Below are 13,516 nucleotides of genomic sequence, written 5' to 3' on the forward strand. Positions count from 1 at the left end.
TCCTAGTTTTCTGTGAGTTTGAGGATTCTTGGAAGCTAAAATCACTAGATTTGCATAGTCGAAGAGGCCTTGGACATCATGGGTCCTAAGGAAGAGGACCACAACAATTAGTTTCTCAACCATTCTTCCCCTTTCCTTTCAAGTTTGAAAAAGATTCATAACCTAAGTTTAAACTGAGGTATTCCTCATATGTTAAGTATCAAGTATTAACTTATTAATCAACATGAGCACAAACTAGAGAAAAAGTCTCGGTGGAGAAGCAACACAAAAGAAGTTGGTGTAAGCCTTAAATATGAATTTCTAATAACAATATAAAATTCATTATAAATTAAACGAAAGATAAATTGTACCTCCATCCATACGCTTCAAATTCCTTCTCTCTGTTTTCTGTTCGTGTTCGGCGCTTCCAATCTCTGAGCACTCACGGCGATGGCTCAACTGAAGAGGCTTGAGTAACGAGACAGGGGACAGAAAACACATCAACCTGAAGCCAACCTCCCATCAAGGTTATTCATGGCTTCGTGTTACCGAGGGAGTTGCAACTTCCGGAAGTTGCAACTGCTAGAAGTTTGAGACCACGTTAATGAGAAAACCGTTTCTCATAAAAACGGTTAATATTCTCCCACTTGGTCCAAACTTCTAATATAATCTTAAACCCATTCATAATCTGAATTTAAGTAATAAATACATGAATCATGGCGATAGGTCCTCTAATAACGAGTATTATCTTCCATGTATTACAATATATGTATTACTTATACTTTATGAATAAACCATATGTTTACTCTTGGTCCAACACAGATGAATTTTGTCAAAATTAATGTGCACATAAATATGAGAAAAAAACATCACATTAATTAAGAATTTCACTGAAATAACATTGTTCATACAATGAAAAATTTACATAATGGAACCAAGTCCCATATTCACAACATGATCCTTGAATTTAAACGGTAGCATGCCCTTAGTCAAAGGATCTGTGATCATTTAGTCAGTGCTGATGTGCTCAATGACCACTTTCTTTTCTTTAACACGTTCTCTTATGGCCAAATACTTTATGTCGATGTATTTACTTTGACTTCTATTTTTGTTGTTCTTAGCCATAGAAACAGCAGCTGAATTATCGCAATATATTCTTAATGACCTAGAGATAGAATCCATAATTCTAAACCCAGAAATGAAACTCTTAAGCCATGCACCATGTGAAGTAGCCTCAAAACAGGAAACTAACTCGGCCTCCATAGTCGACGTAGCGGTCAAAATCTGTTTGGCACTCCTCTATGATATTGCTCCACTGGCCAACAAGAAAATGTATCCTGATGTTGATTTACGGGAATCAATACAGCCAGAAAAGTCAGAATCTGAGTAACCAATGACTTTACCAATGTAAATCATGCTTAAAAATCAAATCAACTGACATAAAAAACATTGCCTGTGGGCTAAATGTTTTTTAATTCAAGCAGATTCAATATTCTTTATGAATAAACTTGATGATAAAACTATCAAATTATTTATGAATTCATAATTCTTGTGGGTAAATTATGAATAATTTGATATTTTATCCTAATTAATATACTCAAATATAATAAAAGTTCATGTGGGATAAAATTTATTATATTAAGTATAATTAATTACAATTAATTTCTACTTTTTATTTATGATAAAACTATCAAATTATTTATGAATTCATAATCTCTGTGGGTAAATTATGAATAACTTGATATTTTATCCTAACTAATAAACTCAAATATAATAAAAATTCATTTGGGATAAAATTTATTATATCAATTAAAATTAGTTACAATTAATGTCTAATATTCTTTATGTGATCCTAATCACAATATATAATTTTTATTAAGTTAAAGATGTTGTGGCTACTTTCTAATTAATAAAAATTATATGGATCACTAGACATTAAATCTCAAAAATATATGAGAATAGCATAATTATAACTGACACTAACATTTTATCATTTTGCACAAAATATTCTCATAAGATATGCATAATTAAAAATTATAATATTATGCATAACTTCAATTTCATGCATTTACATATATGCCAAAAAAATGCATAAAACTGTAACAGGAAATAAATTTAAAATTTCCTATATGTTTAACAGCTCACGGCCAGTGGCCTAATGGTCACTGGCGCAAGTTATTTTCCCAGCGCGTGGGTTCGAATCCCGTCGCCGCAAAACCAATTTAAGCACCGAGTCGTCTTCGCCCCGGAACGGCGGGCCAACTCAACTCGTCCGAGTCGACTCGACAGTTTTTTTTTTTTCGAGTCAACCCGACCTGAGTCGCGATTGCCGAGTTGGAACGGCGAGTCGCAGAAAACTCGTCCCGAGCCAACTCGATGGTATTTACAAAAAAATCTTATGAATTTAATTTCATGCTTCTGCGCGCTAGAGGTCGTCTTCAACCTCCAGCCGCGTGCGTGCATAAAGAAGGTTCACCGGCGTTCTGCCGACGTTCTTTCAACTTGTCAACGCCAGAAAATATGTCGAAATTGTCGCCGGCGTCGGCGCTGCATCTCCAACGCTCTCAGGCGTCACGAGAGAGCCACCGACAGTCCCGTACAGAGCACGAACAGAGACTGTCGGCACCAGTAGTTTTATACAATGTCGATGCCGGCAAACCGTGCAGAATGGTCGCTGGCGTCGGTGCTGCGTCGTTCTCCAATGCTTTTCGCCAATGCAAGAGCCCCGGCTCCCACAAACGTGAAGCGCACAGAATTTGTTTTTTAAAAAAAAAACAGAGCCTTAAATTCATTATAAATTAAATGAAAGATAAATCGTACCTCCATCCATACGTTTCAAATTCCTTCTCTCTGTTTTCTGTTCGTGTTCGGCGCTTCCGATCTCTGAGCACTCACGGCGATGGTTCAACTGAAGAGGCTTGAGTGACGAGACAGGGGACCGAAAACACATCAACCTGAAGCCAACCTCCCATTAAGGTTATTCATGGCTTCGTGTTATCAAGGGAGTTGCAACTTCCGGAAGTTGCAACTGCCAGAAGTTTGAGACCACGTTAATGAGAAAACCGTTAACAGTTGGAGGAAGAAGAGATGGCTAGAGAAAATCCTTGGGGAGGAACAATTAGGATTTTTTTCCAAGACAAAGTTACCCTTATACTTGATCAGATGGTAACCACCCCGATCCCTGTTGATCGAATATTAACTCTCTTCTAGATTTTGATGATAACGAAACTTAATTGAACTAACAATTATAAATCTACTATTGCATATACATTTTCTTAAAGAGAGACCAAATTCAAGGTCTAAAGCATTGAATCTACACAAGCTTTTCAAATACCTCAAGTTCCATGGAATGTCAAAGAACTCTTGATAAAGTAGCCTCAAAAGATTGTCCAAATTTAGAAGGAAACCAAATGACGTATCATGCACAGGCATGTTCTCTGCTTGTAGTCACATGGGTTTGGTCGATGACGGGCAGAGACTTCATGCTACTCTGACTAGAGATTTTGGCTTGAACCATGGATTGAACACTGTGGTTGTATTGCAGTGGCTGGATGTGTGCCTCAAAGACGTAGAGACTTGTAGGATCGTGAAGTGTCGAACTCTAGGCTCATGGTTATAAAATGGAATTACTAGATTAAAGTATTCACTTTATATATTTTTATTATTTAATTTTCTAATTTATATAGTTATATTTTGTGAAGTTGAGTCCAAAGCCCATCCCAAAACGACTAGCCAACTTAGGAAGCCTTTTTTCCAACTAATAAAATCAAGATTTTTGTACTTACTAATCCATGTGGAACTATTCCTTAACATTCTCCCTCATGTGTAAACCCTCTTTTGCAGCTCTACAAGTGGATAATTTAAACGTAGGCCCTCTTTTTGTGGCTTTACAAGTGGATAATTTAGGTGTAGACCCTCTTTTTTGTGGCTCTACAAGTAGATAATTTTGGTGTATACCCTCTTTTTATGGTTCTACAAGTGAATAATTTTGGTGTAGACCCCTATTTTTGTGGCTCTACAAGTGGATAATTTAGGTGTAAATCTACATTTAAATACCTACTTTGATATTATGTGAAGTTGGGTCTAAAACTCATCCCAAAATGACTAACCAACTTAGGAAGCCTTTTTCTCAAAAAAAAATAACTCAAGATCTACTTATCAATCTATGTGGGACTATTCCATAATATTTTTATTATTTAATTTTATAATTTATGTTAGTTATATTTACTTTATGTTTTAAATTTCTAGCGAGAAGAAAAGAATTTTTTTAAAAAAAATAAAAAATAAATAAAAAATAAAAAATAAATATTAAGGCTGGAATCGTTCTAATCCACCCCAAGTTGTTCGTGACTTGGAGTTAATTCGCTATATTCATGTGCTAAATGGTATCCATATAAATAGCCAGAATGGCAAAAGAAAAAAATGTTGTCCACAAATGGACTGAGCTAGAGGGGAGAATAGAAAGAAGGGGAGAGAAATGCAAAGGAAAAAAAAAAAGAGGAAGAAAAAGAGAAAAAGGAAAAAGAGGGGAAGGAAAAAAGAAAAAAGAAGGGGTGAAAAGAAAAAAGAAAACAGGAGAAGATGGAATAAACGAAAAATAAAAATAGAAGACGAAAAATTGAAAAAGAAAAAAAATAAAAATAAAAATATTACCCAATTTAAAAAGGATAAATTACAAGTATAATGAAAAATAAGAGGATAAGGAAAAATGAAAAAAAGATTAATTAATTTTTTAAAAATATTAAAAATTTAATGTGATATTTGTAGCTGATGGGTTTTTATTGGTCTTCAATGTTCAAAGATGTTGTTGAATTGGGTAATAAGTGTTCTAATACGTGTTCCGCTTGAATGGGTAAAAACTTAGGTATACTTTTCAAAGCAATATATTCCTTAAGGCAGCAATTTTATTACTCGGGTCGGACATCCGCATCGGGCTCTGGGTATCGGATCCTAAGCGGGTTCGAGATTCAGATAGGAAAGCACCGCGCGCTTTCGCTTTCCGCTTATATATAAGAGGACCAAACGCACAGCACCAGAAGAACTGCCAAGTGCGACCGCGGGAAACTAAAGAGTGAAGGATGGAGAAGAGAAGGACGGAGATAAAAGAGATCCAGGAGAAAGATCGCAGGCAGGTGACATTCTCGAAGCGACGCAAGGGTTTGTTCAAAAAGGCAGCAGAGCTTTCCGTTCTGACCGGTGCTCAGGTGGCCATCTTCGCGTTTTCACCCGGCGGAAAGATTTTCACCTTCGGCCAGCCCTCAGTTGATGCCGTTGTTGACGCCTATCTTGGAGGATCGACGGGGAGCATCTCCGGTACTAATCGCTGCTGTGATGAAGAAGCTGAAGTAATTATGACGAATATTTGCGATCTCCAGCGTCTGATCGATGTCGAGAAAGCCAAGAATCGTGTTGTGGAAGAGTTGAAGATGAACGCCAGCGTCTGCGAAGCATCTGCCGCTTGTCAACAAATCGGCATCGCAGGATGACATGTTTGATGACTTGGAGTTGGAGTCTTTATTGAGTGGTGATTTTCCGAAGCTCGATGTTCCTCCTTGTTAAACGTAGTTCGTCATTGTTGTTACTGCAGCTCCTGGTCGCTTCCTTTCGGACACACATTCTAGAATTGTAACTATCGATCACAGTTGGGCTGATTCTTTAATTTTCCAAGCGAAGATTCTTGTTTTTATATTTTGGTAGGTTGATTATCGGTGTTTGCAATTATCTTAATTTTTACCGATCACAGATCAAATACTTCTTGCTTGTATTCTTTTGTCGTCAAAATTATGCTCAGAGTCGGCGGGTGGGAATCGTCTGTTTCTAAACTTTGCTTCGTCCTAGATCAGAAATCTTCAATCAAAAAACGGAAAGTGAAAAAGAGATACTGTAGGCTGTGGGTTAGAGAGAGATTTGATAGGCAGAGGCACGTTCCACGTTTCTTTCTTTTCTCTTTCCGTTCACACTGTGGAAACCCACTTGTCCAGCTAAAGACCAGGTCACTTACTTAAGGTGACAAGGGTGTCAAGTTGGAGTGCAACAAGGTTTTATAAACATGATGTTATTGGTCATTATAAGTTCATTTTTTTAAAAAAAACTAATACCAAATGGACCCTTTGGATCCTTGGTTTGAAGTCCTTCCCTTTCCATAATCTCTCCTTTGTTAATGGTTGTAGCTATCATCAGGCTTAATAGTTTTTCTAATGAATGGTTTCTTGACTATGTCTCTAGTTGGTTTCAAAAATATGTAAATATATAAAAAAATAAGTTAACCAATGATATCAGTCTTCACATAATTACAACAGAGTGATAAATATATAACAATACACCATGACCTAAACTATGTTGCTTAATAAGTTAATACATGATACTTAACATATGAGGAATACCTCAATTTAAACTTAGGTTATGAACCTTTTTCAAACCTCACAATGAAATTTTGACCTTACTTTAAGAGAAGGAAACATATAATGAAGAGGCTTTGCAGATGGATCACCCAACCGATTGTGCCATAACCGTATATCATTTTCAGTAGTAGAAACCATATTTATTTTCGGCACGTCCAAGTAGTAAAGGCCCCTTTGTTCATGGCCTCCACCAATCACCTAATATAATTTTTTTTTTAAAAATAATTTTCTTGTTTAATAAATAAATTTATTATTATTTTATTAAAATATTAAATAAAGAATACATAACAAAATAATATGTATAATAAAATCCAATTTTTTTTACAATCAATATTTTTTTTGGTCAAAATATAAAAAATTATAAATTATATAAAAAACTATACACCATCTATAGGAGGACCTAGGAGTTGTTGGCTCTGAGTCTACATATTTCTCAGCTACTCCTAAGTAGGGGTGGCATCGAGCCGAACCGAGCTTGAACCTGTCTATATTCAAGCCGAGCTTCAAGTCAAACCTCGTCTCGAGCCTAAAATTGTTATCGAGCTCGAGCCCAAAAATTTTAACCGAGCTCGAGACGAACTCGAGCCTCAACATACATTTAAAATTTTGTAAAAAATATATATCAAATAAATTATATATAAAATTATACATAAATTTTACATAAAATTGAGTATAATCTATGTATATAATACTTGTATAAAATTCGGCATGACCTTTACTTAAAATTGGGCATAATCAATATACATAATACCTGCATAAACACTCCATAAATACTCCATATACACTCCATAAATACTCCATAAACACTCCATAAACACTCCATAAAATTATTTATACATTCCATAAACACTCCATGAAATTGTTTATACAATTCATAAAATAGTCTAAACACTTCATACACTGCATAATATTATAAATAAACTTCATACAATAATCAAACACAAAAAAATTAAATGAAATATCACTATCAATTTACAATCACCCAAATAAAACCTATAAATCCATTATAAAATTAAAAATTATAGTTGTTTCTCTTAATGCTAGAAAATAATATACGTCCCTGCATGAGCAAAATCTCCACCTATGACAAAAACAAAAAAATAAAATTAGTTATTGTCAGATAAAAAAATACTCTTCCACTACTAGTTACTTAATGTCGTTAAAAATATTAAAATTACCATGATGAGAGAAACATGAAAAATCATGTAGCTGGTAACATTATCTCTACACTCTTCTTTTCAGGTTGTAATCATAAAACAAAATTTTAATAAATAAAACTAAAAAATATACTAAAAATATCATAATAAAGAATTGATCAAAGAAATTCACCTTTTGATTTTTCTTTACACCGTGAAGAACCCGAACCCAATCACTGCCACAAATCAAAGCTTGAACTATACTTGGTGCCAAGGAAGAACGATATGAGTCTATTACTCTACCACCAACACTAAATGTAGACTTTGAAGCTACTGTGGATATGGGAATTACAAGGATATCTGCTGCCATCTTAGATAATACCCAAAATTTTATATGATTCACTTTCCACCATTCTAAAACATCAAAATCATATTGTGAAGTTTCCTCACAACTATATACACCTTCTTCAAGATAAATTTCCAATTCTGACCTTGGTGAATTAACTACATCTTTTGTTTCATATAACTCATTAACTTTGACCAACCTGAACTTGATGAAGGCCTACGACTTGTGGAAACACCCATAGAGCTAGTACTTGAAACAATCTCTTCATTTCTAATATCCACATTATATAAGGATACATATTCATTGTAGATCTCATATAAGGTGCGTCGAACTAAATTTATATTCATTGTAGCTTCCTCCTTAGAATATATCACTGGAAAACACATTTCGATCAACTTTAATTTGACCCTTGGATCCAAAACTGAAGCAACAGCCATCAATAAATTGCATTCGCCCCAATACATCTCAAATTTCTCTTTCATTCTACTAACCATTGTCCTAATGAAATTATTTTCATTTGTAGAATGAAAATCCAAAACTTCTTTTACCCTATATACCTCACTAAGGTACAAATTAGAAGTAGGGTAGTCACTCCCAGAAATTATATTAGTAACTGCATTAAAAACTTTTAAAATCTCACACACCATGTCAACCTTTTCCCATTCATCAAAACTTGGCAAACAATCATATGTTGGTTCTCTAACTTTAAATCTAGAGAATGCATCTTTGAATTTTAATGCAGAAGACAACATGTCATAAGTGGAGTTTCAACGAGTTGGACAATCAATAACCAACCTCTTTTCACCAAGTTCTAATTGTTGTACAATTTCAGAAAAAAGTGCGAAGTCTAGCCTCAGACAGATTTATGAATTTGACACTTTCACGCACATTATCAATGATATCTTAATTTGAACAAGACCATGTTGGACTAATAAGTTCAAAATATGAGCACAACAACGCACATGAAACAACTTTCCACCACACACCAAATTTTTTTTTCTTGAAAAATCTTGTTTCAAAACTCTGATACAAACATCATTATATGCAGCATTATCAACTGAAATACTAAAAACTTTATTTTCGATCTCCCAGTCTTTCAAACACTTGTAAATATCATCTGCTATATCAACGCCACGACGAGGAGGAGGAACATGCACAAAACTCAAGACTCGTTTTTGTAGCTTCCAATTACTGCCAATATAATGCCCAGTAATAACCATGTATTCAATTTTTTGATTTTGAGACTTTCAAAGATCCGTGGTAAGACTAATCTTGTTAATCTCTTTTAACAAAATTTTTAATTTTTTTTCTCTGCCTCATACACCTCCATACACTCCTTCTTAATGGTCTTACGGGATATTTTCTCATAATTCATATTTGCCATCTTCATTACAAAATTAAATCCCTCCTCTTTTACTATCATGAATGGATGTTCATGCGTAAGAATCCAATGAGCAATGAGTACTCAAATTTTAGCTTGATCATATTTTCCCACTAGTTGAAAGTTTAAGGTTTTTTGTTTTCTCATTGCCACTTTTCTACTAGTGCAACGTTTCAAATGTCGACTCATATGTGTGGTCACTCCACTACTAATAACACTCAAATTGATTTTACAATGAACACACTGAGCCATTTTTGTATCATTAAGTGATACTTCTTTGAATTCCAACCACACATGAGACTTTTTTTTTCATTAAATTAGTGTTTTATTTGATTTAAATTTATTTTCAGTGCTTAATTGAGGGTTATTTGTGCATTATTTTGGGATTTAGGGTTTCGGTTTATAGTCTAAATTCTTGATTCGTGTATGGATTATTTTTAGGGTTTGCTGCTCGATATTTAAGGGTCCTGTAATTAGGGTTTAGGGTTTATGGTTAAGGATTTAGGGTATTTTAGGGATTAGGTTTTTTAAGGTTTTGGGGGTTTTGTGTTTTTAAGCTATAGGGTTTTTTGGGTTTAGGGTTTGGAATTAGGGTGTAGGGTTTAGGGTTTAGGGCTTTTAAGGTATTAAGTTCTGGAATTAGTGTTTAGGGTTTAGAGTTTAGTAGGTGATAGGGTTTGGTTTAGGTTTTTTTTATGGTTTGTGTTTCGAGTTTAGGGTTTATGGTTTAGGGTTTAGGTTAAGGATTTAGGGTATTTAAGGGATTAGGGTTTTTAAGGTTTAGGGGGTTTATGGTTTTTAAGGTTTTGGAAGTTTTATGTTTTTAAGCTCTAGGGTTTTTGAGGTTTAGGGTTTGGAATTAGGGTGTAGGGTTTAGGGCTTAGGGCTTTTAATGGATTAAGTTCTGGAATTAGTGTTTAGGAGTTTTTAGTCCAATTCAAACAAGGTTGAGTCACCTACACGGGTGTCCATTAGCCAACGAAACCCAGTTCATAGTGAATGGGAAGTTATATGGGGCTCTACCACGGGGTCTTCGGTGAATTTGGACTTGATGTGTGTGTGTTCTCATTGTTTAGTGCATATGCATTAGTGAAAATAATTTAATTAATTTTGATATATGTGAGAATGTTGTTGAGAATTTTTGAAGTGCTATGGAATATGTTTGCCATGTGGTGAGGAGATTCGGGTATTATACATATCCACCACATGGTATTTTTTTATGGTTTGTGTTTTCATGATGAGTAAAGGTTGTCTGATAAAGTTTTTTTCGTGAGGACCATCTTGGATTTAGATTATACATGGCTGCAAGAATACAACCAAGTGGTCGAACATATGATATTTGGACATTCGATGATGATAGCAAAATGTTCGATCTCTTGGTTGAGCAGGTCAATCTAGGGAAAAAGTTGCCTAACGAGGTGTGGAAGCATGAGGTATACATGGATTGTGTAAATAAGTTCAATGAAGACACAGTCATGAAAAAAAGGGTTGAGCAGGTGAAGAATCAAACAAGAGCATGGAATAAAACATACCAAACGGTAAAAAGTTGTATCAATACTACTAGGTTTGGTTGGGATGCAACCACACAATGAGTTACTGCATGTAATTCTGTATGGCTTGACTACATAAAGGTCAGTAAATCTGTATGGCTTGACTACATGATGTACTATAAAATATTTTTTATGTTTTCCGCGTTAGTGTAACTCTATTCCAAGACGTCTAAATGATGTTTGATTCTTGTAGGAGCATAAAGATGCTGAGAAGTACAAACATGAAGGCTGCCCCCTGTACGACAAATTAGCTGTGGTGGTGGGAAACACAATAGCGGTTGGGTCAGGAGGTGCAACCTTTGTAGATCAGGGCAGTGAGGTGATCCGTGAATCGGAACATGTCCCGATGGATGATCTAAAGGATGTTGATATAGTTAGGGATACTCCATCACCATTATTAAGCATGAATGAGTGTCTAGGTAATCAATCTGAAAGAAGTAAACGGTCATCTTCAAGTTGTCGGAGAAAGAGAACCGAAATGTCCAATGATGACACTAATCTGAATTGATCATTCTAATTTGAATTAAAACTAATTGGGTTCTTAAATGTTGTAATTTGGATTTGATTAAGTATGAAAAGAAGTGTAGACTGGGTTAAGCATCTGAAATTGATGTTTTCAGTTTAGATTTAGGGTAAATGAGTTATGAAATTTCATTTTTGTCTCGATTTAAGGTTGATTAGAAACATTGAGTTTGAAATTGCAGTTCTTGAGTTGGATTAGGGTTAATTTGGGTTCTAAAATGTCATATTATATTTGATTTAAATATGATTAGAAAGAGATTGAATTTATGATATGTCAATGTGTTTATTTTTAAGCCTTTTATGTCATTTTATTTGTAGAACTATAGATATTTGAAAAAATAATTTTTAGATCATCTCCCATCACTCCTCGTCCACCTTGGCTACTACTCCTTCGTCTTGCACCATCTGAGGATGGTCCGACGGGTTCGAAGATGTATGACGTGGAGTCACGGGGGGAGGACTGTCAAGTCCCAAAGACCCAGGATAATAAAAACTACTCAAAATTTATTTTTATTTATCATAATTTTTTTTTAGTTTGTCTATTTACTTTATGTATAACTTTCAAGCGTATATAGATTACTCCACATCCTCTCCATTCGGCAAAAGTATTCTTCCTTGTAGTGACCCCACCATTTTCTCTCGTTGATCTTCTCCCTCTCCCCTTGACTAGTTAACTCCACATGCATACGGAGAGAGACACATGACAAGACTCATTCCTCTTTTGACGAGAGCAGGATATCCCTCTCAATTTGAAATGTTATCTCATCCACATGCCACCCATTTGTCAACTCTTTTGATTGGGTGGAACTTAATTACAATGTCACGCTCACACATATGCAACCTCATTTGTCCATAGAACTATAGATATTTGAAAAAATAATTTTTAGATCATCTTACATCATTCCTCCTCGTCCACCTTGGCTACTACTCCTTCATCTTGCACCATCTGAGGATGGTCCGACGAGTTCGAAGATGCATGACGTGGAGTCACATGGGGAGGACTGTCAAGTCCCAAAGACCCAGGGTAATAAAAACTAAAAATTTATTTTTATTTATCATAAATTATTTTTAGTTTGTCTATTTACTTTGTGTATAAATTTCGAGCGTATATAGATTACTCCACATCCTCTCCATCCAGCAAAAGTATTCTTCCTTGTGGTAACCCCACCATTTTCTCTTCTTGATCTTCTCCCTCTCCCCTTGACTAGTTAACTCCACATGCATACGGAGATAGACACATGACAAGACTCATTCCTCTTTTGATGAGAGCAACACATCTCTCTCATTTTGAAATGTTGTCTCATCCACATGCCACCCATTTGTCAACTCTTTTGAATGGGTGGAACTTAATTACAATGTCACGCTCACACATATGCAACCTCATTTGTTTATGTGGCATTTATATGGTGCTTATGTGGTAGTCTCTTGTAATTTGATTTTGTTAATGGCCCCATACATTAAACTTTATCTTGATTGTCAATTGGTCTTTGATTTCAGTAATCAATTCTTATTTTGACCAAAATTCCAATTTTGATAATTGGTAGACTATTTGACAAAACTTTCATACTTTTACCATTGGTAGGCAAATAGGTTCCTTCAATCTTGAGTTGATCAATGTTGATGACTAAACCATCGATCGAGTTTAATGATTAAATTTTCATACCTAAGCACTCACATAAGACAGATTTGAAAGGCCTCCCCCATTTGGTTGTGATCTGAAGCACTTTTTCTAGTTCTACTTGTTGGAATTATGGTTTCAAAATATATTATTTATAAAATAAAATTACCATGATATTAGAGACGTGGGGCCCACTTCTAGATGTTGTCATTGAATGTTCAGTACAGGGAATAATGGCCAGCACATCCCCCTGTAGAGGTAGATTCATTGGGTGCATTGACTGGACACATCCCTTGGGCATAAGAAGATGTATCTCTCTTGGGGGGATGTATATCTCCTTAGGGGATGTATCTCTCCATAGAGGATGTATCTCTCCTAAGGGGATGTATCTTTATGAATAATCATAAGTACCACACCCTTTGGAAATCTATAAATTCCTCCATGGTCTTACAAGTGAGGCTAAGGCTATTTGCACACCCAGTCTGGCTGAACGGGAGCAAGCTTATCACTTGTAAACGAATTATCAAAAGTTATCTTGTGCACTTCAAGTTCTATTTATATTCTTCAAGATGAAAGGTATGCT

General features: G+C 35.1%; 1 protein-coding gene across 1 annotated transcript; it reads left to right on the top strand.

Moving 5' to 3' along the window:
• Positions 1 to 5,057: 5,057 nt before the first annotated feature.
• On the top strand, positions 5,058 to 5,465 carry LOC137936257 (agamous-like MADS-box protein AGL61). The gene has a single exon (XM_068780835.1). The coding sequence runs from the start codon at positions 5,058 to 5,060 to the stop codon at positions 5,463 to 5,465; it is 408 nt and encodes a 135-aa protein (XP_068636936.1).
• Positions 5,466 to 13,516: the final 8,051 nt, after the last annotated feature.

This window comes from Aristolochia californica, unplaced genomic scaffold, assembly GCF_029961685.1.
Source record: "Aristolochia californica isolate CCGP_79_NKW_82.1479 unplaced genomic scaffold, dmAriCali1.0.hap1 SCAF_7, whole genome shotgun sequence".
In the NCBI taxonomy this organism is placed as follows: Eukaryota; Viridiplantae; Streptophyta; class Magnoliopsida; order Piperales; family Aristolochiaceae; genus Aristolochia; species Aristolochia californica.